We start from the raw sequence: 24,658 nt of genomic DNA, 5'->3' as shown, positions 1-24,658 counted from the left end.
CAGACCTCCATCGGCTTTAATGAATGAGATGTTGTCTCTAGCCGACGGACACACACCCTGCCTCATGTTTGAGCAGGCATTCCTGGAGCAGCTGCCCGAGGACATACGCCTGCTGCTGTCCGACGCGGATTTCAGTGACCCCCGGAAGGTGGCAGCCCGGGCAGACTTGCTGTGGAACGCCAAAAAGGTGAGCGGGGCGTCCATCGCACGGATCTCCCAGCCCCGCTCCCGGCAGCAAACCAGTCCAGGCCCGGCCGCAGAGCCCGCCAACCCCTGGCCCAAGGAACACTGGTGCTTCTACCACCAGCGGTGGGGTGCAGAAGCCCGCCGTTGTCGCCCGCCCTGGGAGTTCCCGGGAAACGCCAGGGCCAGCCGCCGCTGATGGCTACGGCGGCTGGCCATCGGGATAGCCTCCTGTATGTGTGGGATAGAAGGTCGGGACGCCGGTTTTTGGTCGATACTGGGGCTGAGATCAGCGTTTTACCCCCGACGAGTTACGACACCCGCAGCAGGGCACCGGGTCCCCCCCCTGAGGGCCGTGAATGGCAGCACCGTAAGGACCTATGGCACCCGTCAGGTGCAGCTACAGTTCGGCTCCAGCTAGTTCACGTGCGACTTCACACTGGCTGCCTTTAGCCCAACCACCTCTGGGTGCGGATTTTTTGCGGGCTCACAGCCTGCTGGTCGACCTGCCCAGGAAGAGACTGGTACACGCCGAGACCTTTCAGACGTTCTCCCTGGGTGCAGCCCAGTTGCCGGCCCCTCACCTCGGCTCCATCACGCTGTCCGACAACGACTTCACCAGGGTCCTGGCGGAGTTCCCATCGGTTCTGGCACCGCAGTTCACAGCAGCCATGCCCAGGCACGGCGTACAGCACCACATCCCGACCCAGGGACCACCCCTCCATGCCCGTGCTCGGCGGCTTCCCCCGGACAAGCTCCGACTGGCGAAGGAGGAGTTCCAGAGGATGGAGGAATTGGGGATCATCCGGCGGTCCGACAGCCCATGGGCTTCCCCCCTGCACATGGTGCCCAAAGCGACGGGGGGCTGGAGACCGTGCGGCGACTACCGCAGGCTGAACGAGGCTACCACACCGGACCGCTACCCTGTGCCGCACATTCAGGACTTTGCGGCAAACCTGCACGGCGCACGGATCTTCTCCAAGGTAGATCTCGTCTGGGGATACCATCAAATCCCGATGCATCCTGACGACGTCCCCAAAACGGCTCTCATCACCCCATTCGGCCTTTTCGAGTTCCTCCGCATGCCGTTCGGCCTGAAGAATGCCGCACAGACGTTCCAGCGGTTAATGGACGCGGTGGGACGGGACCTGGACTTCGCGTTCATCTATTTGGATGACATCCTCATAGACAGCGGCAGTCGTCAGGAGCATCTGTCCCACCTCCGTCAACTCTGCGCCCGACTGAGTGAGTACGGTCTTACAATCAACCCTGCCAAATGCCAGTTCGGACTCGATACCATTGACTTCCTGGGCCACAGAATTACTAAAGACGGGGCAACCCCTCTGCCCGCTAAGGTAGATGCGGTCCGCCACTTCCCCCGACCCACCATGATCAAAGGCCTTCAGGAATTTGTAGGTATGGTCAATTTCTACCACTGCTTCCTCCCTTCAGCTGCCTGGATCATGCGCCCCCTGTCCGCCCTGATGTCGGGTCCGAGCAAGGACATTACCTGGGACGAGGAGTCCGCCGCCGCTTTCGTTCAAACGAAGGAAGCTTTGGCGGACGCCGCAATGCTAGTACATCCCAGAATGGACACCCCTACCGCCCTCACAGTGGACGCATCCAACACGGCAGTCGGTGGGGTGCTGGAGCAACTCATCGCAGGTCGCTGGCAACCCCTGGCGTTTTTCAGCAAACACCTGCGACCACCCGAGCTTAAGTACAGTGCTTTCAACCGGGAACTGTTGGCGCTCTACCTGGCAATCCGGCATTTCAGGTACTTCCTAAAAGGTCGGCCCTTCACCGCGTTCACGGACCACAAACCGCTTACCTTTGCGTTTACGAAAGCATCCGACCCCTGGTCATCCCGCCAGCAACGCCACCTGTCCTACATCTCTGAATACACGACGGATGTCTGGCACGTTTCGGGTAAGGACAATGTCGTGGCGGATGCGCTCTCTCGCCCTACCGTTCATGCCCTTTCCCAAGGGGTAGACTTTGAGGCGCTGGCAGAGGCACAGCAGGCGGATGAGGAGATTCCGAGTTACCGGACCGCAGTCTCCGGTCTGCAGCTCCAGGACCTCCCCGTGGGCCCAGGTGAGAGGACCCTACTCTGTGACGTCGCCACCGGCCAGCCCCGTCCGGTCGTCCCGACAGCATGGCGGCACCGCGTTTTCGACTCCATTCATAACTTGGCGCATCCCTCCATCCGGACAACTGTCCGGATGGTTTCCAGCAGGTTCGTTTGGCACGGACTCCGCAAACAGGTCAGTGAATGGGCCAGAACGTGCATGCACTGCCAGACGGCCAAGGTGCAGTGGCACACCAAAGCCCCACCGCAGCAGTTCCATCCCGCCCACCGGCGTTTCGACCACATTCATGTGGATATCGTGGGCCCCCTGCCAGTGTCGCGAGGAGCGCGGCACCTCCTGACTATCGTGGACCGGTTCACAAGATGGCCAGAGGCGGTCCCGCTCACCGACACCACCTCCGAATCTTGCGCCCAAGCCCTGATCGCCACCTGGATATCTCGCTTTGGTGTACCAGCCCACATTACCTCCGACAGAAGCGCCCAGTTCACCTCCAGCCTGTGGTCAGCTATGGCCAGCCTTTTGGGGACTCAGCTGCACCACACAACTGCCTACCACCTACAGTCGAACGGGCTAGTGGAGCGTTTCCACCGTCACCTGAAGTCGGCCCTCATGGCCCGCCTGCGAGGAGCCAACTGGGCGGACGAGCTTCCCTGGGTCCTACTCGGCATCCGCACAGCGCCCAAGGACGACCTGCACGCCTCGTCGGCCGAGTTGGTATACGGTGCGCCCCTGGTCGTCCCCGGGGAGTTCCTACCAGCCCCAAGGGGGCAAGAGGAAGAACCCGCAGCAGTCCTGGGCAGACTTCGCGAGAAGCTCGGTAACCTGGCCCCAATACCCACTTCACAGCATGGGCGGCACCCGACCTGCGTACCCAAAGACCTACAGAACTGTAAGTTTGTGTTTGTACGAAGGGGCGGGCATCGGCCACCGCTGCAGCGGCCATACGAGGGGCCGTTTATGGTGCTCCGGAACAACGGGTCCACGTTCGTGCTGGACGTTGGGGGGAAGGAGGAGGTTTTCACGGTGGACCGCCTCAAGCCGGCCCATGTGGACCTGGCGCAACCGGCCGAGTTTCCGGCGCCTCAGCGCAGAGGCCGACCTCCCAAGCAGGTTCTGGCCCAGACTGTGGACATTGGGGGGTGTATCGCCGGTTCTGGGGGGGGGGGGTTATGTGGCGCCCCATTTCCTAGCGTATCCGAACCGACTCACAATTAGATAGCCTACAGGGGTTTGCGAGCACAGAGCTTTGGAGCCTCTGCGCCATGGGGGGCCGGTTGACAGAGGCTTAAAAGTGAGGCTGAAGTTTTCAAATAAAGTTTTTTCCTTCGACTGCAGTTACCGACTCCGTGTCGTAATTTTAGCGCTGCGTGTAGCACACCGCTACAATATCTCTACTAAAACAACATCTTTGCCGCCACTTGGTCAAACTGCTGTTCCATGATCGTAATTTGCCCTACTATTTCAATAATACTTAAAACCCTAACCAAGAGTTCAGATGGGCTGTAGATATCCACCCTGCTCAGAACACAAGCATTAGTTACGAGTAATCTATTTGAATCGCACCAATGCTTAATCCCTGCAGCATCCATAACCATGTATCTTAATCACTAACACCGGCTTAAACACAAAGCCACTTATTCAATTCTTAGAGCAATTACACAGAATTCAACAAATTCCATCCGGGATATTAATCCCCACCGTGAAACCCCTTTTAATGGGCAACTTTAGAGATGCAGCTCATTAGCCCCTTGCAAACAGCAGTGAGAAAATCACCTTTCTCAAACTCCTTTTATCTCGGATAAATATGACTTGGGTCCTGCCAAACCCGTGAGGTGGTGATGTTTCACCCACCCAAACCTGGCTTGTGTGAATACTGTGTAAATATTGCCCCCATTCAACTGTTCATCTGCAAGAAAAACAGCTCATACACTGCTCATATAAAGAAAGTATATTTTACAACTGGCAACTTTATTGAACAGTTAGTAAGAAAAAGAAACAGTGAGGAGTGGTGTTCCGCAGGGATCTGTTCTGGAGCCACTCCTCTTTCTGATTTTTATAAATGACCTGGATAAGGAAGTAGAAGGGGGCGGAGGGTTAGTAAGTTTTCTGATGACACAAAGTTTGAGGGTGTCATGAATAGTCTGGAAGGTTGTCAGAGTTTACAATCAATAGGACACAGAACTGGGCTAAGAAGTGGCAGATGGAGTTCAGCCAAGATAAATGTGAAGTGGTTCATTTCGGTAGGTCAAATTTGAAGACAAAATATAGTATTAAGACTCTGGGCAGTGTGGAGGATCAGAAAGATCTTGGGGTCTGTGTCCATAGGACACTCAAAGCTGCTGTGCAGGTTGACAGTGTTGTTAAGAAGGTGTATGGTGTAATGGCATTCATCAACAGTGGGTACTAGCCTACAAAGTACCCAGGACACCTTCGGGGAGCAATGTCTCAGAAAGGCAGTGTTCATTATTAAGGACCTCCAGCACCCAGGGCATGCCCTTTTCTCACTGTTACCATCAGGTAGGAGGTACAGAAGCCTTAAGGCACACACTCAGCGATTCAGGGACAGCTTCTTCCCCTCTGTCATCCAATTTGTAAATGGGCATTGAATCCTTGGACACGACCTCACTTTTTTTTAAATATACAGTATTTCAAGTCAAATCAAGTCAAGTCACTTTTTCTTGTCATTTCAACCATAACTGCTGGTACTATACACAGCAAAAAGAGATAACGTTTCTCAGGACCACAATGCTACATAAAACAGTACAAAAACTACATTGAATTACATAAAAACAACACAGAAAAAACTACACTAGACTACAGACCAACACAGGACTGCGTAAACAGTGCAGGCATTACAATAAATAGTAAACAAGACAATAGGGCAGTAAGTTGGTGTCAGTCCAGTCTCTGGGTAATGAGGAGTCTGATAGCTTGGGGGAAGAAACTGTTACATAGTTTGGACGTGAGAGCCCGATTGCTCCGGTGCCTTTTCCCAGATGGCAGGAGGGAGAAGAGTTTGTATGAGGGGTGCGTGGGGTCCTTCATAATGCTGTTTGCTTTGCAGATGCAGCGTGTAGTGTAAATGTCTGTAATGGCGGGAAGACAGACCCTGATGATCTTCTCAGCTGACCTCACTATCCGCTGCAGGGTCTTGCGATCGTTCTGATTTTTGCACATTTTTAAATCTATTCAATAAACGTATACTGTAATTGATTTATTTATTATTATTTTTAGAAACATAGAAAACCGACAGCACAGTACAGGCCCTTCGGCCCACAAAGCTGTGCTGAACATGCCCTTATCTGAGAAATTGCCTCTATTTTTCTGTGCTTCATATACCTATCAAGAGTCTCTTATAAGACCCTATCATATCCACCTCCACCACTGTCACCAGCAGCCCGTTCCACGCACTCAACACTCTCTGCGTAAAAAAACTTACCCGACATTTCCTCTGTACCATTTTATTTCATTTTATTTCTCTTCTATATTATGTACTGCATTGAACTGCTGCTGTTAAGTTAACAAATTTCACGTCACATGCCGGTGATAATAAACCTGATTCTGATTGAGTTCAGGAGCCATGAGGTAACGTTAGAGCTATACAAGATGTTGGTCAGATCCAACTTGCAGTACTGTGTTCAGTTCTCCTCACTACAGGAAGGATGTGAATACTATAGAGAGTGCAGAGATTTACAAGGATGGTGCCTGGATTGGGGAGCATGCCTTATGACAATAGGCTGAGTGAACTTGGCCTTTTCTCCTAGGAGTGTCGGAAGATGAAAGGTGTATAAAGAAATGAGAGGCATTGATCGTGTGGATAGCCAGAGGCTTTTTCCCAAGGCTGAAATGGTTAACATGAGAGGGCATAGTTTTAAGGTGCTTGGAAGTAGATATAGAGGGGATGTCAGGGTTAAGATTTTGACATGCAGAGTGGTTGACGTGTGGAATGCACTGCCGACGACGGTGGTAGAGGTGGACACAATAGGGTCTTTTAAGAGACTCTTAATAGGTGCATGGAGCCTAGAAAAATACAAGGCTGGGTAGAAGGGAAATTCTAAGCAGTTTCTAGAGTAAGTTACATGGTCGGCACAACATTGTGGGCTGAAGGGCCTGTGATGTGCTGTAGATTTCTATGTTTTATGTTCCATAAAGGGAAAAATGAAAAGGGTCCATCACAGTTAACCCAGTCCAAATATGTGCATAAGCTGGACATCTTTAACCCACACGCTGGACCCACAGTCTAAGTGAAAACCCACACCACGTTTCGAATGTCACTCAAAATCCACCTGGAACACCAAGGAGTATTGGTCCTTTCGCCTCGAAGCCATTCATCTGCACAAAGCACCTTGTGCAACAGGGATGGATCCTCAGCCAACCTCCTTCTGTCTTCTCCCAGCTTCAACTCACACCAGTGTTCCGTCACAAAAACCCAGCGTTCTCTAGAACCTTCTCCCAACTCCACCATCCTGACTGGCTGACACAACATTCTTGTTGAACAACAAAGCCCCTTTTCTTAGCTCAAACCCCAACAGAATGAGAGCAGAACAGAATGCTCCTACAGAGGTGCTGAAATGAAATACCTACAGCATTGCAGTAAAAATCTTAACCAGGCGTTATGGCAGTAATGAAAAGAAGTTATAACCTAGGTGATGGTGGTCTTTAATGATAGATGCTGCCTTTTTGAGACATCGTTCCTTGAAGATGTCCAAGATGCTGGGGAGACTATTTACCATGATGGAGCTGACAGTATGTACAACTTTCTACAGCTTATTTCGATCCTGTGCAATGCCCCCCCTTCCCACACCAGACGTGACGCAGCCAGTGATGCAACCATGTTTTCCATGGTGCATCTGTAGAAATTTGTAAGTGTCTTTGGCAACATATTGAACCTTTTCAAACTCCTAATGAAATACAGCCACTGCTAATTCTTCATAGCTGGATCGATATGTTGGGTCTAAAATAGATCCTCAGAGATCTTGACACCCAAGAACTTGAAATTGAGCACCCTTTCCATTTCTGATCCCTCTATGAGGACTGGTGTGTGTTCCCTTGTCCTATCCTTTCTGAAGTCCACAACCAGCTCTTTGGTCTTAATGGCATTGAGTGCAAGGTTGTTACTGTGACATCACTCAACTAGCTGATCTACCTCACTCCTGTACACTTCCTTGTCACCATCTGAAATTCTGCCAACAACAGTTGCATCATCAGCAAATTTACAGACAGCATTTGAGTTGTGCCTAGCCACACAGTCATGGAGATGGAGAAAGTAGAGCACTGGGCTAAGCACTCATCCTTGAAGTACATCAGTGTCTGCGATCTGCACAGATTGTGGTCTTCTGTTTAGGAAGTCAATAATCCACTTGTAGATGGAGGTAGAGGACCAGGTTTTGAAGCTTTTTCATCAGAACTGCAGGAAGGATTGTGTTAAACACTGAGCTGTTGTCAATGATCAGCAGCCTGATGTAAGTATTAGTAGTGTCCAGGTGATTTAAGAAGCACCAGTGAAATTGCATCCACTGCAAACCTATTGTGGTGATAGGCAAGTTGCAGTGGGTCCAGGTCCGTGGTCAGAAAGGAGTTAATTCTAGCCATAACCAACCTCTCAAAGCATTTCAACATGTACTTGCTACCGGATGATAGTTGATAAGGCAGCTCACCCTGCTCTTCTTGGGCATTGGTATGATTGCTGCCCTTTTGAAGCAAGTGGGAACTTCTGACTGTAGCCATAAGTGATTGAAAATGCCTTTGAACACACTGCCAGTTGGTTGGCACAGGTTTTCAGAGCCCTGTCAGGTGCACCATAGGGGCCCGTCACCTTGAGAGGGTTCATCTTCTTGAAAAACATTCTGATGTCGGAGTCTGAGACAGGGGCCACAGGGCCTCCTGATACTGCGAAGATCCTCATAGCTGTAGCTTATCGAAAAATATAAAATTATGAAGCATCGAAAAGACAGAGGCAGGCAGGTTGTTTCCACTGGTAGTGAAACCAAAACGAGGGGATATAACATCAAGATACAGGAGAGTACAAGAGGTTTACAACAGCGATTAGAAGAAACTGCTTTTCCCAGCGAGTAGTGAATCTGTGGAATTCTCTACCCAGGAAAGCAGTAGAGGTTCCTCAGTAAATATACTTAAGACAAAGTTAGGTAGATAGACTTTTGCATATCAGGGGAATTAATGGTGCTGGGGAAATGGCTGAGCTGAGTTCATGGCTAGATCAGCTGTGATCTTATTGAATAGTGTAGATGACCAACCCCTGCTCTTACTTCTCATAAGACCATAAGATATAGGAGCAGAATTAGGCCATTCAGTACATTGAGTCTCCTTCACCACTCGATCGAGGCTGATCCATTTCCCTTTCAACACCAATCTCCTGACTTCTCCCCGCAATATAACTGTCATGGTCTTTGTTTGTGACATTATTAGAAAACCATTGGGCAAAAGAGCAGAAATAGGCCATTCAGCCCATTGAATCTACTCTGCTTTTCCCCTTCCCAACCCCACTCTCTTGTCTTCTGCCTGTAACTTTTGATGCCCTGACTAATCAAGAACATATCAAACTCCACTTTAAATATCCCCAAAGACCTGTCTTCCATAGTCGCCTATGGCAACAAATTCCACAGATTCACCAGCCTCTGGCCATAGAAATTCTTTATCTCCATTCTAAATGGACACTCATCCATTCTGAAGCTATGCCCTGTGGTCCTAGACTCCTCCACTATAGGAAACATCTTCTCCATATCCACTGTCTAGGTTTTTCAACATTTCCCCCCCCCCCTCCATTTTACTAAACTCCAGTGAGTACAGGCCCAGAGCCATCAAACGCTCCTCATATCATAACCCTTTCAATCCCAGAATCATTGTTGTGAACCTCCTCTGAAGCTTCTCCAACGTCAGCACAAGACAAGTGACCCAAAGCTGTTCACAATACTCCAAGCAAGGCCTCAGCATCACAGTATACAAACCCTCTCAAAAGGAATGCCAGCCGTGCATTTGCCTTCCTTACCATGACTCAACATGCAAACTAACCTGCAGAGAATCCTGCACGTGGACTCCCAAGTCCCTTTACACCACAGATTTTTGAATTTTCTCCCCATTTAGAAAATAGTCTGTGTTTTTGTTCCTTCTACTAAAGTGCATGACCATGCACTTCCCAACACTATATTCCATCTGCCACTTTGCTGCCCATTCTCATGTTCTTCTTATGTCAAATCAGTCACATGGTTGCTGATTACTCCTGTTCTCTGGGCTTTAGTGAATACTCATGAAGTGATAACTCAAAGAAAACTCATCAGATGATACCGCAGGAAATATGGTCTAATCAAGATGAATAAATAAGGCTATTGTTATGTAATTATCCACAATTTGAGAACCTTCATCCAGCAGAAATGTAACAATACTAGCTGTACAATACCAGTTTCGATAATACGTACCGGTTCAGTGATCCACTTGCCAGATAGCCTTGAGGAGAAAAGAGTTTCACTGCATCGCATTGTCCCAAGGTACAGGAGAAGCAGGGGGGTCTGCAGCACTGCATGTCTGTCTCCATTCCCTCCATTTCGCAAGGAGAGACAGGAGGGGTCAGAGATCCTCCAAATTCATCATCCATTTTCCTGGAAAACACACAGCCGTGAATTGTTTCAGCCACAGGTTCATACAACTGTTTTTTAAAGTCATAAACCGTATCTAAGAAAAGATGTGCTGGCACTGGAGAAGGTCCAGAGGAGGTTCACATGAATGAAAGAGTTATTGTAAGAAGAGCATTTGATGGTTCTGGAGTTTGGAAGAATAAGGTAGAATCTCATGGAAAACTATTAAAGTGAGCATGGAGAGGATGTTTCCAATAACTGGGGAGTCTAGGACAGAGGGTGCAGCCTCAGAATAGAGGGACATCCATTTAGAATGGAGACGAGGAGGAATTTCTTTAGCCAGAGGGTGGTGAATCTGTGGAGTTTGCTGCCACAGATGTCTGCGCAGGCCAGGTCATGGGTATACTTAAAGCAGAAGTTGATATGCTCTTGATGAGTCAGGGTGTCAAAGGTTACAGGTAAAAGACAAGAAAATGGGGTTGAAAGGGAAAATAAATCAACCATGATTGAATAGCGGAGAAGACTCGATGGCTGAATGGCCTAATTCTGCTCCTATGCCTGATGGACTTCTAATGACACAAACATAGACTAATAACGATAAACAAACCTGCAAAATTAGCAGATATGAAAATGAGAAAATATTCACAAAAAATGTTGGTTGCTTTCCACAGCATACTTACTGATACTAAAGTTCTGATCAGTGAATATGCTCAAAATACTCTAGCCTACAGTTTCAGTACTGTACTCTAGAGAACTAAGGTACAGTACTGATAGACAAAAACAGGCAAGTGCCTCAATAACATCACCTTCGCCATAAAAACAAATCAGACCTATCTTTAAATCTTATGCATATTATGGTGCATGTTATCCATAATACATGTATGTCACCCATGACCAACCCCCCCCCCCCACCTTTAGCTGCCCTTCATAAATATTCATATTAATTTCCTGTCTCTCTATCAACTCTGGCACCAACAAACTATCGCTCTACTACATAAGTCCAGCGATCATACACAGGATATATATCCCTGCCCTAGTATAAAACCATGCCTTGATGGGATATGTGCTCTTGCTTTAGAACTGATTGCATGAGTGCCAAGATAGTACTGCAGCACAACACTTTACAGGGCCAGCAACCCGAGTTCAATTCCTCTGCTGTCTGTAAGAAGTTAGAAAATTCTTCCCAAGACATGTACTTTCTCCAGGTGCTTCGGTTTCCTCCCATATTCCAGAGGTAAGGGTTAGTAAGTTCCAGGAAATCTGCAGATGCTGGAAATTCAAGCAACACACACAAAATGCTGGTGGAACACAGCAGGCCAGGCAGCATCTATAAGGAGAAGCACTGTTGACGTTTCGGGCCAAGACCCTTCGTCAGGACTAACTGAAAGAAAAGATAGTGAGAGATTTGAATGTAGGAAGGGAGGGGGAAATGCAAAATGATAGAAGACAGGAACGGGAGGGATGAAGCTAAGAGCTGGAAAGGTGATTGGCAAAAGGAATAAACAGCGGAGAAGGGAAAGGATCATGGGACGGGAGGCCGAGGGAGAAAAAAAGGTGGAGGGGAGCACCGGAGGGGGACAGAGAACAGGCAAGGAGTGATTGTGAGAGGGGCAGAGAGAAAAAAAAAAGGGGGGGAATAAATGAATAAATAAGGGATGGGGTAAGAAGGGGAGGGGAGGCATTAACAGAAGTTAGAGAAATCAAAGTTCATGCCATCAGGTTGGAGGCTACCCAGACAGAATAGAAGGTGTTGTTCCTCCAACCTGAGTGTGGCTTCGTCTTGACAATAGAGGAGGCCATGGATTGATATATCAGAATGGGAATGGGACACCAAATTAAAATGTGTGGCCACTGGGAGATCCTACTTTCTCTGGCGGACAGAGCGTAGGTGTTCAGCGAAATGGTCTCCCCATCTGCGTCAGGTCTCACCAATATATAGAAGGTTGCACCGGGAGCACTGGACGCAGTATCAGCCAACTCACAGGTGAAGTAGGACACAAGCTACGCCTGCCAGTGTTTTTGTTGACTTTGTGGAACAGTCCATGTTCCAAGCCTGTACGGGTATCTGTCCCCCACTTTTCCTTCACTACATCGACAACTGCATTGGAGCTGCCTCCTGCACACATGCTGAGCTCGTCGACTTCATTAACTTTGCCTCCAACTTTCACCCTACCCTCAAATTTACCTGGTCCATTTCCGACACCTTCCTCCCCTTCCTTGATCTTTCTGTCTCCATCTCTGGAGACGGCCTATCTACTGATATCTACTATAAGCCGACAGACTCTCACAGTTACCTGGACTATTCCTCTACCCAGCCTGTCTCTTGCAAAAATGCTATCCCCTTCTCACAATTCCTCCGTCTCTGCCACATCTGCTCTCAGGATGAGGCTTTTTATTCCAGGATGAAGGAGATGTTTTTCTTTTTTAAAGAAAGGGGCTTCCCTTCCTCCACCATCAACTCTGCTCTCAAACGCATCTATCCCAATTCACACACGTCTGCCCTCACCCCATCTGCCCACCACGCCACTCGGATAGGGTTCCCCTTGTCCTCACCTACCACCCCACCAGCCTCCGGGTCCAACATATAATTCTCCGTAACTTCCACCACCTCCAACAGGATCTCAATACCAAGCACATCTTTCTCTCCCCCCGCTTTCTGCTTTCCGCAGGGATCGCTCCCTACGTCAGTGGTCCCCAACCACCGGGCCGCAAAGCATGTGCGACCGGGCCACGAGGAAACAATATGATTTGGCGATATGAAATGATATGTCATCTGCAACTTTCCTCATTCCCTGTCACACCCACTGTTGAACTTGAATGCATGTGAGGTCATTACACACACGAAGTCATTACCCACGCGAGGTCATCCGTGCCTAACGCCACGGATCACTGGTTGGCCTAGGCTTTGCAGAGGACGTTTACCAGGATGCTGCCTGGTTTAGGGGGCTGTGCTATCATGAGAGGCTGAATAAACTTGGATTGTTTTCTCTGAAGCAACGGAGGCTGACGGGAGATCTGACAGAGGTTTACAAGATTATGAGGCATAGATAGAGTAGACAGGGAATATCTGTTCCCCAGATACCAGAGGACATGAACTTAGTTTCAAGGGGGATGTGAGATGCAAGTTTTTTTATTCAGAGTGTCGTGAATATCTGGAACACGCTGCCTGGTGTGGTGGTAGAGGCAAATACATTGGAGGCTTTTAAGAGATGTTTGGATAGGCACTTAGATGTAAGGAAGATGGAGGGATATGGACATGGTGTAAATAGGAGGGATTAGCGTTGGAGTGTTTTTGATTTGCTTTTTAGCTGGTTTGGCACAACAGTGAGGGCCAAATGGCCTGCTCCTGGATTGTAACTATCCTCAAATATCAGGGTTTAAGAACAGCTTCTTCCCCTCTGTTATTAGACTTCTGAAAGGTTTACCAACCCATGTTACTCCCTTCTTTGCACAATTCACTAATTTAAACTAATTTTACACCTTTGCACTGTACTCACGCCACTAAACAAATATTATGATATACAGAGCAAACAGGAGGAAATCTGCAGATGCTGGAAATTCAAACAACACACATAAAATGCTGGTGGAACACAGCAGGCCAGGCAGCATCAAAAAGGAGAAGCACTGTTGACATTTCGGGCTGAGACGTCGACAGTGTTCCTGCTGTGTTCCACCAGCATTTTGTGTGTGTGTTACTGTATTTGACAACATGGAGCAGAGAGCAAGTTTGTAAATCTGGTGGGAGCAAAGGATGTTGGGAATGGTGATCGTGGAGGGGTGTGGGAAAGGTGGCAGAGGAATGCCAGGGGCGACACAAGTGCAGACACACCCAGCCCTCAGACACCAGGCAAGATCATTTCATTCCAAACAATTGGTTTATTGATCAGTACAGAATGTCTCTGGATTTCCCCCTCCCTTCCTTTCCCAACCATCTCCCTGCCCCTTTCCCACTCTCATCCCACAATAGAGACCAATATCAAAATCAAATTTGTCACCATTACATGAAATCTAATTTTGTTTTGAACGTAGAATAGTACAGCACATTACAGGCCCTTTGGCCCACAATGTTGTGCCAACCCTTAAACCCTGCCTCCCAAATAACCCCTCCACCTTAAATTCCTCCATATATTTGTCTTGTAGTCTCTTAAACTTCACTAATGTGTCTGCCTCCACCACTGACTCAGGCAGTGCATTCCACGCACCAACCACTCTCTGAGTGAAAAACCTTCCTCTAATATCCCCCTTGAACTTCCCTTCCCTTACCTTTAAAGCCATGTCCTCTTGTACTGATCAGTGGTCCCCTGGTGAAGAGGCGTTGTCTGTCCACTCTGTCTATTCTTCTTAATATCTTGTACACCTCTATCATGTCTCCTCTCATCCTCCTTCTCTCCAAAGAGTAAAGCCCTAGCTCCCTTAATCTCTGATCATAATCCATACTCTCTAAACCTGGTAAATCTCCTCTGTACCCTTTCCAATGTTTCCACATCCTTCCTATAGTGGGGCGACCAGAACTGGACACAGTACTCCAAGTGTGGCCAACCTAGAGTTTTATACAGCTGCATTACATCGCATCTCTTAAACTCTATCCCTCGACTTATGAAAGCTAACACCCCATAAGCTTTCTTAACTACCCTATCTACCTGTGAGGCAACTTTCAGGGATCTGTGGACATGTACCCCCAGATCCCTCTGCTCCTCCACACTACCAAGTATTCTGCCATTTACTTTGTACTCTGCCTTGGAGTTTGTCCTTCCAAGGAGTACCACCTCACACTTCTCTGGGTTGAACTCCATCTGCCACTTCTCAGCCCACTTCTGCATCCTATCAATGTCTCTCTGCAATCTTTGACAATCCTCTACACTATCTACAACACCACTAACTTTGTGTCATCTGCAAACTTGCCAACCCACCCTTCTACCCCCACATCCAGGTCGTTAATAAAAATCACGAAAAGTAGAGGTTCCAGAACAGATCCTTATGGGACACCACTAGTCACAACCCTCCAATCTAAATGTACTCTCTCCACCACAACCCTCTGCCTTCTGCAGGCAAGCCAATTCTGAATCCACCTGGCCAAATTTCCCTGGATCCCATGCCTTCTGACTTTCTGAATAAGCCTACCCTGTGGAACCTTGTCAAATGCCTTACTAAAATCCATGTAGATCACATCCACTGCACTAGCCTCATCTATATACCTGGTCACCTCCTCAAAGAACTCTATCAGGCTTGTTAGGCATGATCTGCCGTTCACAAAGCCATGCTGACTGTCCCTGATCAGACCATGATTCTCTAAATGCCCATAGATCCTATCTCTAAGAATCTTTTCCAACAGCTTTCCCACCACAGACGTAAGGCTCACTGGCCTATAATTACCCTGACTATCCCTACTACCTTTTTTGAACAAGGGGACAACATTCACCACCGTCCAATCCTCCGGTACCATTCCTGTGGACAATGAGGACATAAAGATCCTAGCCAGAGGCTCAGCAATCTCTTCCCTCGCCTCATGGAGCAGCCTGGGGAATATTCCGTAAGGCCCCGGGGACTTATCCGTCCTAATGTATTTTAACAACTCCAACACCTCCTCTCCCTTAATATCAACATGTTCCAGAACATCAACCTCACTCATATTGTCCTCACCATCATCAAGTTCCCTCTCATTGGTGAATACCGAAGAGAAGTATTCATTGAGGACCTCGCTCATTTCCACAGCCTCCAGGCACATCTTCCCACCTTTATCTCTAATCGGTCTTACCTCTACTCCTGTCATCCTTTTGTTCTTCACATAATTGAAGAATGCCTTGGGGTTTTCCTTTACCCTACTCGCCAAGGCCTTCTCATGACCCCTTCTTGCTCTTCTCAGCCCCTTCTTAAGCTCCTTTCTTGCTACCCTATATTCCTCAATCGACCCATCTGATCCTTGCTTCCTAAACCTCATGTATGCTGCCTTCTACCACCTGACTAGATTTTCCACTTCACTTTTCACCCATGGTTCCTTCACCCTACCATTCTTTATCTTCCTCACAGGGACAAATTTATCCCTAACATCCTGCAAGAGATCCTTAAACATCGGCCACATGTCCATAGTACATTTCCTTACAAAAACATCATCCCAATTCACACCCGCAAGTTCTAGCCTTACAACCTCATAATTTGTCCTTTCCCAATTAAAAATTTTCCTGTCCTCTCTGATTCTATCCTTTTCCATGATAATGCTAAAGGGCAGGGAGTGGTGATCACTGTCCCCCAGATGCTCACCCACTGACAGATCTGTGACCTGACCAGGTTCATTACCTAATACTAGATCTAGTATGGCATTCCCCCTAATCGGCCTGTCAACATACTGTGACAGGAATCCATCCTAGACACACTTAGGGGGGACAGCCTATCTGGTGGGAGTAACAGTGGCCGAGCCTCCGGCACAGAGGACGGCCCTGCAGCTCAGAAGGGTAGGGTTAGAAGAAAGAGGTCCATAGTAATAGGGGACTCAATAGTCAGGGGCTCAGACAGGCGTTTCTGTGGAGGTGACCGGGAGTCCCGGATGGTAATTTGCCTCCCTGGTGCCAGGGCTCGGGACGTTTCTGATCACATCCAAGATATCCTGAAGTGGGAGGGTGAAGAGCCAGAGGTCGTGGTACATGTAGGTACCAATGACATAGGAAGGAAAGGGGAAGAGGTCCTGAAACGAGAGTATAGGGAGTTAGGAAGGCAGTTAAGAAGAAGGACCGCAAAGGTAGTAATCTCGGGATTACTGCCTGTGCCACGCGACAGTGAGAGTAGGAATAGAATTAGGTGGAGGATGAATGCGTGGCTGTGGGATTGGAGCAGGGGGCAGGGATTCAAGTTTCTGGATCATTGGGACCTCTTCTGGGGCAGGAGTGACCTGTTCAAGAAGGACGGGTTACACTTGAATCGTGGGGGGACCAATATCCTAGCGGGGAGGTTTGCTAGGGCTACAGGGCGGACTTTAAACTAGTAAGACGGGGGGAGGCGGGAGACTATTTGAGGAGACTATGGGAGAGGAAGTTAGTTCACCAGTGGAGCAAGTAAATAGACAGTGTGTGAGGGAGGAAAGGCAGGTGATGGAGAAGGGATGCGCTCAGCCCGAAGATGTAGGGGAGAAGAAAGAAAAGGATAATCAATTTGAATGCATTGTTAGGGATGGAAAGAGAGGAGGAGATGGAGAGTATCTTAAATGTATCTATTTTAATGCTAGGAGCATTGTAAGAAAGGTGGATGAGCTTAAAGCGTGGATTGATACCTGGAATTATGATGTTGTCGCTATTAGTGAAACATGGTTGCAGGAAGGGTGTGATTGGCAACTAAATATTCCTGGATTTAGTTGCTTCAGGTGTGATAGAGTAGGAGGGGCCAGAGGAGGAGGTGTTGCATTGCTTGTCCGAGAAAATCTTATGGCGGTGCTTTGGAAGGATAGATTAGAGAGCTCCTCTAGGGAGGCCATTTGGGTGGAATTGAAGAATGGGAAAGGTGCAGTAACACTGATAGGAGTGTATTATAGGCCACCTAATGGGGCGCGTGAGTTGGAAGAGCAAATGTGTAAGGAGATAGCAGATATTTGTAGTAAACACAAGGTGGTGATTGTGGGAGATTTTAATTTTCCACACGTAGACTGGGAAGCTCATTCTGTAAAAGGGCTGGATGGTTTAGAGTTTGTGAAATGTGTGCAGGATAGTTTTTTGCAACAATACATAGAAGTACCGACTAGAGATGGGGCAGTGTTGGATCTCCTGTTAGGGAATGCGATAGGTCAGCTGACAGATGTATGTGTTGGGGAGCACTTCGGGTCCAGTGATCACAATAGCATTAGCTTCAATATAATTATGGAGAAGGACAGGACTGGACCTAGAGTTGAGATTTTTGATTGGAGAAAGGCTAACTTTGAGGGGATGCGAAGGGATTTAGAGAGAGTGGATTGGGTCAAGTTGTTTTATGGGAAGGATGTAATAGAGAAATGGAGGTCATTTAAGGGTGAAATTATGAGGGTACAGAATCTTTATGTTCCTGTTAGGGTGAAAGGAAAGGTTAAAGGTTTGAGAGCATCATGGTTTTCAAGGGATATTAGAAATTTGGTTCAGAAAAAGAGGGATGTCTACAATAGATATAGGCAGCATGGAGTAAAGGAATTGCTCGAGGAATATAAAGAATGTAAAAGGAATCTTAAGAAAGAGATTAGAAAAGCTAAAAGAAGATACGAGGTTGGTTTGGCAAATAAGGTGAAAGTAAATCCGAAAGGTTTCTACAGTTATATTAAAAGCAAGAGGATAGTGAGGGATAAAATTGGCCCCTTAGAGAATCAGAGTGGTCAGCTATGTGTGGAACCGAAGGAGATGGGAGAGATTTTGAATGATTTCTTCTCTTCGGTATTCACTAAGGAGAAGGATATTGAATTGTCTAAGGTGCGGGAAACAAGTAAGGAAGTTATGGAACCTATGACAATTAAAGAGGTGGAGGTACTGGCGCTTTTAAGAAATTTAAAAGTGGATAAATCTCCGGGTCCTGACAGGATATTCCCCAGGACCTTGAGGGAAGTTTGTGTAGAAATAGCAGGAGCTCTGACAGAGATCTTTTAAGATGTCATTAGAAACGGGGATTGTGCCGGAGGATTGGCGTATTGCTCATGTAGTTCCATTGTTTAAAAAGGGTTCTGGAAGGAAGCCTAGCAATTATAGACCTGTCAGTTTGACATCAGTGGTGGGTAAATTAATGGAAAGTATTCTTAGAGATAGTATTTATAATTATCTGGATAGACGGGATCTGATTAGAAGTAGCCAGCATGGATTTGTGCGTGGAAGGTCATGTTTGACAAACCTTATTGAATTTTTTGAAGAAGTTACGAGGAATGTTGACGAGGGTAAGGCAGTGGATGTAGTCTATATGGACTTCAGCAAAGCCTTTGACAAAGTTCCACATGGAAGGTTCGTTAAGAAGGTTCAGTCGTTAGGTATTAATGCTGGAGTAATAAAATGGATTCAACAGTGGCTAGATGGGAGATGCCAGAGAGTAGTGGTGGATAATTGTTTATCGGGATGGAGGCCGGTGACTAGCGGGGTGCCTCAGGGATCTGTTTTGGGCCCAATGTTGTTTGTAATATACATAAATGATCTGGATGATGGGGTGGTAAATTGGATTAGTAAGTATGCCGATGATACTAAGGTAGGAGGTGTTGTGGATAATGAGGTGGATTTTCAAAGCTTGCAGGGAGATTTATGCCGGTTAGAAGAATGGGCTGAACATTGGCAGATGGAGTTTAATGCTGAGAAGTGTGAGGTTCTACATTTTGGCAGGAATAATCCAAATAGAACATACAGAGTAAATGGTAGGGCATTGAGGAATGCAGAGGAACAGAGAGATCTAGGAATAACTGCGCATAGTTCCCTGAAAGTGGAGTCTCATGTAGATAGGGTGGTGAAGAGGGCTTTTGGAATGCTGGCCTTTATAAATCAAAGCATTGAGTACAGAAGTTGGGATGTAATGCTAAAGTTATACAAGGCATTGGTAAGGCCAAATTTGGAATATTGTGTGCAGTTCTGGTCACCGAATTATAGGAAAGATATCAATAAATTAGAGAGAGTGCAGAGACGATTTACTAGGATGTTACCTGGGTTTCAGCAATTAAGTTACAGAGAAAGGTTGAACAAGTTAGGTCTCTATTCATTGGAGCGTAGAAGGTTGAGGGGGGATTTGATCGAGGTATTTAAAATTTTGAGAGGGATAGATAGAGTTGACGTGAACAGGCTGTTTCCATTGAGAGTAGGGGAGATTCAAACTAGAGGACATGATTTGAGAGTTAGGGGGCAAAAGTTTAAGGGAAACACGAGGGGGTATTTCTTTACTCAAAGAGTGATAGCTGTGTGGAATGAGCTTCCTGTAGAAGTAGTAGAGGCCAGTTCAGTTGTGTCATTTAAGGTAAAATTGGATAGGAAAGGAGTGGAGGGTTATGGGCTGAGGGCGGGTAGGTGGGACTAGGTGAGATTAAGGGTTCGGCACGGACTAGGAGGGCCAAGATGGCCTGTTTCCGTGCTGTGATTGTTATATGGTTTTATGGTTATATGGTTAACAAATTCTGCCCCATCTAAACCCTTGGAACTAATCAAGTGTCAATCAATATTAGGGAAGTTCAAGTCACCCATGATAACAACCCTGTTGTTGCACCTTTCCAAAATCTGCCTCCCAATCTGCTCCTCAGTATCTCTGCTGCTACCAGGGGGCCTATAGAATACCCCTAGTAGAGTAACTGCTCCCTTCCTGTTCCTGACTTCCACCCATACTGACTCAAAAGAGGATCCTGCTACATTACCCACTCTTTCTGCAGCTATAATAGTATCCCTGACCAGTAATGCCACACCTCCTCCCCTTCCCCCCCCCCCCCCACCTCTATCCCTTTTAAAGCACCGAAATCCAGGAATATTGAGAATCAATTCCTGCCCTGGTGCCAGCCAAGTCTCTGTAATGGCCACTACATCATAAATCCATGTATGTATCCAAGCTCTCAGTTCATCACCTTTGTTCCTGATGCTTCTTGCATTGAAGTACAAGCACTTTAGCCCTTCTACCTTACTACCTTTACACCCTCTATTCTGCTGCTCTTTCCTCAAAGCCTCTCTATATGTTAGATCTGGCTTTACTCCATGCACTTCTTTCACAACTCTATTGCTCCGGGTCCCATCCCCCTTGCAAATTAGTTTAAACCCTCCCAAACCATGCTAGCAAACCTACCAGCAAGGATATTGCTCCCCTTCGAGTTCAGGTACAACCCATCCAATCTGTACAGGTCTCACCTTCCCCAGAAGAGATACCAATGGTCCAAAAATCTAAAACCCTGCCCCCTGCACCAACTCCTCAGCCATGCATTCAACTGCCATCTCCTCCAATTCTTACCATCACTATCACGTAGTACTGGCAGCAATCCTGAGAACGCCACCCTTGAGGACCTGTTCTTCAGCCTTCTGCCTAGTTCCCGAAACTCACACTTCAGGACCTCATCCCTCTTCCTGCCTATGTGGTTGGTACCAACATGTATCACGACTTCTGGTTGCTTTCCCTCTCGTACCAGGACGTCATGCACCCGGTCAGAGACATCCTAGATCCTGACACCCGGGAGGCAACAAATCATGTGGGTGTCCTTCTCACATCCACAAAATCTCCTGTCTGCTCCCCTATAGAGTCTCCAATGACGACAGCTCTCCTCTTCTCCGTCCCATCCTTCTGCACCTCAGGGTCAGACTCAGTGCCAGAGGCCCTGCCACCATGGCTCACACCTGGTCGGTCATCCTCACCAACAGTATCCAGGACGGTAAACTTATTATTCAGGGGAATGGCTACAGGGGTGCTCTGCACTACTTGTCTACTCACCTTCGCTTTCTCCCCTCTGACTGTCACCCAACGACCTGCTTCCGGCAGCCTAGGTGTGACTACCTCCCTGTAGCTCTCATCTATGACTGCCTCATTCTCCCTTATGAGTCGAAGGTCATCCAGCTGCTGCTCCAGATTCCTCACATGGTCTTCCAGATCGCCCAGCCGCAAGCACTTCTGGCAGATGTGACTCTGCGGGAGAGGGGAGTTCCCTCAAGACTGCCACATCTCACAGGAGAGGCACATCACCGTCTCAGGAGGCATTATAAAGCCTAACTGGGAACAAACTCGTCCTCCACCTCTTCCTGTCGAAGCCTCTCGAGTCAAAGCCTCAAATCTCCACTTCTTCACTGGCCCACTCACTCACTGGCCGCTTTCCACATGTGGAACAGTACAGTGCAATAAATAACATGAGTACAGTACTGTGCATTGTAGTTTCTGGATTCTGGAACAGCTTCTTCCCCTCTGCCATCTGATTCCTAAATGGACATTGAACCCATGAACACTACCTCACTTTGTTAATATATATTATTTCTGTTATTGCACTATTTTTAATCTATTCCATATATGTATACTGCAATTGATTTACTTATTTTTTCTTCTATATTATATATTGTATTGAACTGCTGCTGCTAAGTTAATAAATTCCACGACAGATGCCGGTGATAATTCTGATTTTACATGTCAATGATAATAAACAGAATTCTAACCCTCACCATGTGGGATATGTTCTCTTATTATTACAATAAAGTACAGAAGCCTGAACATCCACACTCAATAATTCAGGAACAGCTTAGTGTCTGTTTACTGCCTGACCTGCTGAATTCCTCCAGCATTTTGTGTGTTACTGTGTTAATGATCCCTGTTATTGTTAGTTTTTGCACTATTTTGTAATTTATAGTATTTTTATGCCTTTGCACTGTACCGTTACTACTAAATGTATGTCAGTGATAATAAATCTGTCCATCTGGCCTCATCTCACCCAGTACGCTTCTCCTCTTTACTCAGTACTCAGTACTACTTCCCCTCTCCAGCAGCCAGTCACTTCATGATGCCCATCTTTGTCCTTCAAGTCCGTCTCTCTATGACAACATCGGCGACCACTGCCTGTACCAGCAGCCCGAGTCTGCACCGTGATTACCTCCGGACTGTGGATCTTCTCTTTGGACTCTCTGCGACTTTCTTTCCCTGCTTCGCGCCTTTCAGTGCCTCCGAATCCGCATGCGCACTCCCGTCGTTAGCCGTCCGGCTCCGACCGCTGATTGGTCAACGAATACCAACCGCTTTGTGATTGGCTTGAACTTTCCTCGCTGCATTCTCCCCTCCACGACGTGCTCCTTCCAATTAGGGACCGTCAGCAATGACCCAATCTTTCCACAAACGAAAATCATAATATATCAGAAAAGGATACAGAAGTACAGATGTGTTCGGATATGTCTTTTTGTTATTGAAACGCTCTATTAAAAGTTAAATAGTTTCATTTTGCTACTTCAAAATTAACCATTCCTTAAAGTGCTTGCGTCTTCATATACTTGATTTTGTGGCATCATCCCTTACTGGAAAACACCTAAAGGACTTCGCAGCCAAACTCAGTGAAGTGAGTTTTTACACCTTTTCATGAAATGACATCTACTTTCTACTTCGGAAAGCATCATAAACTGGCCTTCCTCGTATATACAGCTCTTCTTTAAAAAACAAAGTGTGTGCATGTCAAGCTTGGAAGTGTATCTTGTCATGTGGAGTGAAGCCCTTTGCATCAGACGCCCCAAAGTAAATTAATTTCCGCTTGATCTGTAATTAAGACCAACTGGTCAACCAAAAGTACATATCTTTTGTTCTTGATTTTTAAAAAATCAGTTATAATTAGGAATGTAATTGAATGGCTCATTGTATCAAAAATAAAAGCATTTAAAATGATTTAATGAATATAATTATTATTAATACTAAACTAAATATTTTATATTTTACATATTCTGTTAAATGGTTTATTAAAGTGAATCCTGTTAAATGAAACTAGACTCAAAGAAGCTAAACTTTTATTGTGCCACTGTTCAGTTACTTATGTTTTCAGAAACAGTGATGCTGAACAATACTGCCGGGTTATGAAGACTGTCTGTCCAGAAGAATTTCCAAAATTAGTATTATTTTATCTTTGAAAACTAAAAACAAAATGCGGAAATGAGATGCAAATGAAGTATGTTTAGATCTGGGGGCTCCGCCTGAGATGAAGCCCTTTGCTGTTTCTTGCTGGGGATGTGTGTGTGTGTGTGTGTGTGTGTGTGTGTGTGTGTGTGTGTGTGTGTGTGTGTGTGTGTGTGTGTGTGTGTGTGTGTGTGTGTGTGTGTGTGTGTGTGTGTTCTTGTCTAATTAAAAAACAGTACATCACAGTTAAATAAAATTGCACCCAGGATAACCCGTATTTCCATATGCAGATTTATCGGCACTGACAACCCACTCTTCCCTCTCTCTTATTGTGTCTGCATTCCCCTTCTTATATATTCTTTTAAAAAATGAGAAACAGAGAAAGAGAAATCTGATGCAGCTTTCTTCATTCCACAGTGAAAGAGTCCTTCACCTTTTTTTCTATAATGTCTACAATGTGTTTTCCCCCAGATGTCCTGTCAGCCAGTGATTTGAGGAAATCAGCCGGGACTGTTTCAGATTTACAGTGAGCAACATCCCGTGTTTTTCCCCGTTCATGTCGCCGAAGGAAATGGCACAAAGATTTGAGACAGAGGGAATGAGAAAAGGAAAGAGAGTTCTCCAGAGGGGGATATATTTTTTGTTAGTATTGATAATATTTTATATGACAGCTGGGAACATTTGGTGAAGATGCTGTTATGTGCGGTCAAGTGGACTCTGTCCCTGTCTCTGGGCTTTAGAGAAAATCCGCAGAAATAAATCTCAACATTGTGTGAAACTGAGGTAAGAGGTTCTGTATGACCTAAAATATATTTAAGGCCTTTTTTTTAGATTTGTTATGATTGATTTTTTTCTCTCTGTACATATATGTAAAGCCTTGGGGAGCAGGGTCGTTAGGTGATGTTTTTTTTGCCAACAACCACCCTAGAAAAATATAAACGTTTATTTCTTATTGTGTAAAATAACTATATATGTTGATTTAGAAAAGGTTTAATGCTATGTCATTTATTGTTAATGTGATCCTTTATATACATTTTATACATTATGTAACATTATCTCAAAATACATCTATTGTTTACATTCTACTATCATTTGTCTGATTATGGTAAATTGATTCATTACGTTATGCAAAGTAGTACAGGTATTATTTTGATAACCATTGTTGACAACTGTATATTATTTAAAAGGATAAGTTAATTGCAATAAGAATGGAACCTACAAAGAAATTGAATGGACATCCTTGGAAAAAAGACAATTATGTTTAATTTTTACAATGTA

The 24,658-nt window shown here is 46.4% G+C and overlaps 1 protein-coding gene across 3 annotated transcripts in view; it reads right to left on the bottom strand.

Moving 5' to 3' along the window:
* mms22l (MMS22-like, DNA repair protein) overlaps positions 1–22,448 on the bottom strand; it is a 268,328-nt gene extending 245,880 nt beyond the window's left edge. For all 3 annotated transcript variants that reach the window (XM_059981367.1, XM_059981368.1, XM_059981369.1), the window contains exons 1-2: positions 22,380–22,448; positions 9,710–9,889 (exon numbers count right to left, since the gene is read on the bottom strand). In XM_059981367.1, coding sequence (XP_059837350.1) covers positions 9,710–9,885 — 176 coding nt within the window. In that variant the 5' untranslated portion in view covers positions 9,886–9,889; positions 22,380–22,448. The remainder of the gene's footprint in view (positions 1–9,709; positions 9,890–22,379) is intronic.
* Positions 22,449–24,658: the final 2,210 nt, after the last annotated feature.

The sequence above is a fragment of the Hypanus sabinus genome, chromosome 10 (genome assembly GCF_030144855.1).
Source record: "Hypanus sabinus isolate sHypSab1 chromosome 10, sHypSab1.hap1, whole genome shotgun sequence".
NCBI classification, from domain to species: Eukaryota; Metazoa; Chordata; class Chondrichthyes; order Myliobatiformes; family Dasyatidae; genus Hypanus; species Hypanus sabinus.
This window is presented reverse-complemented; position numbering and strand designations above follow the sequence as displayed.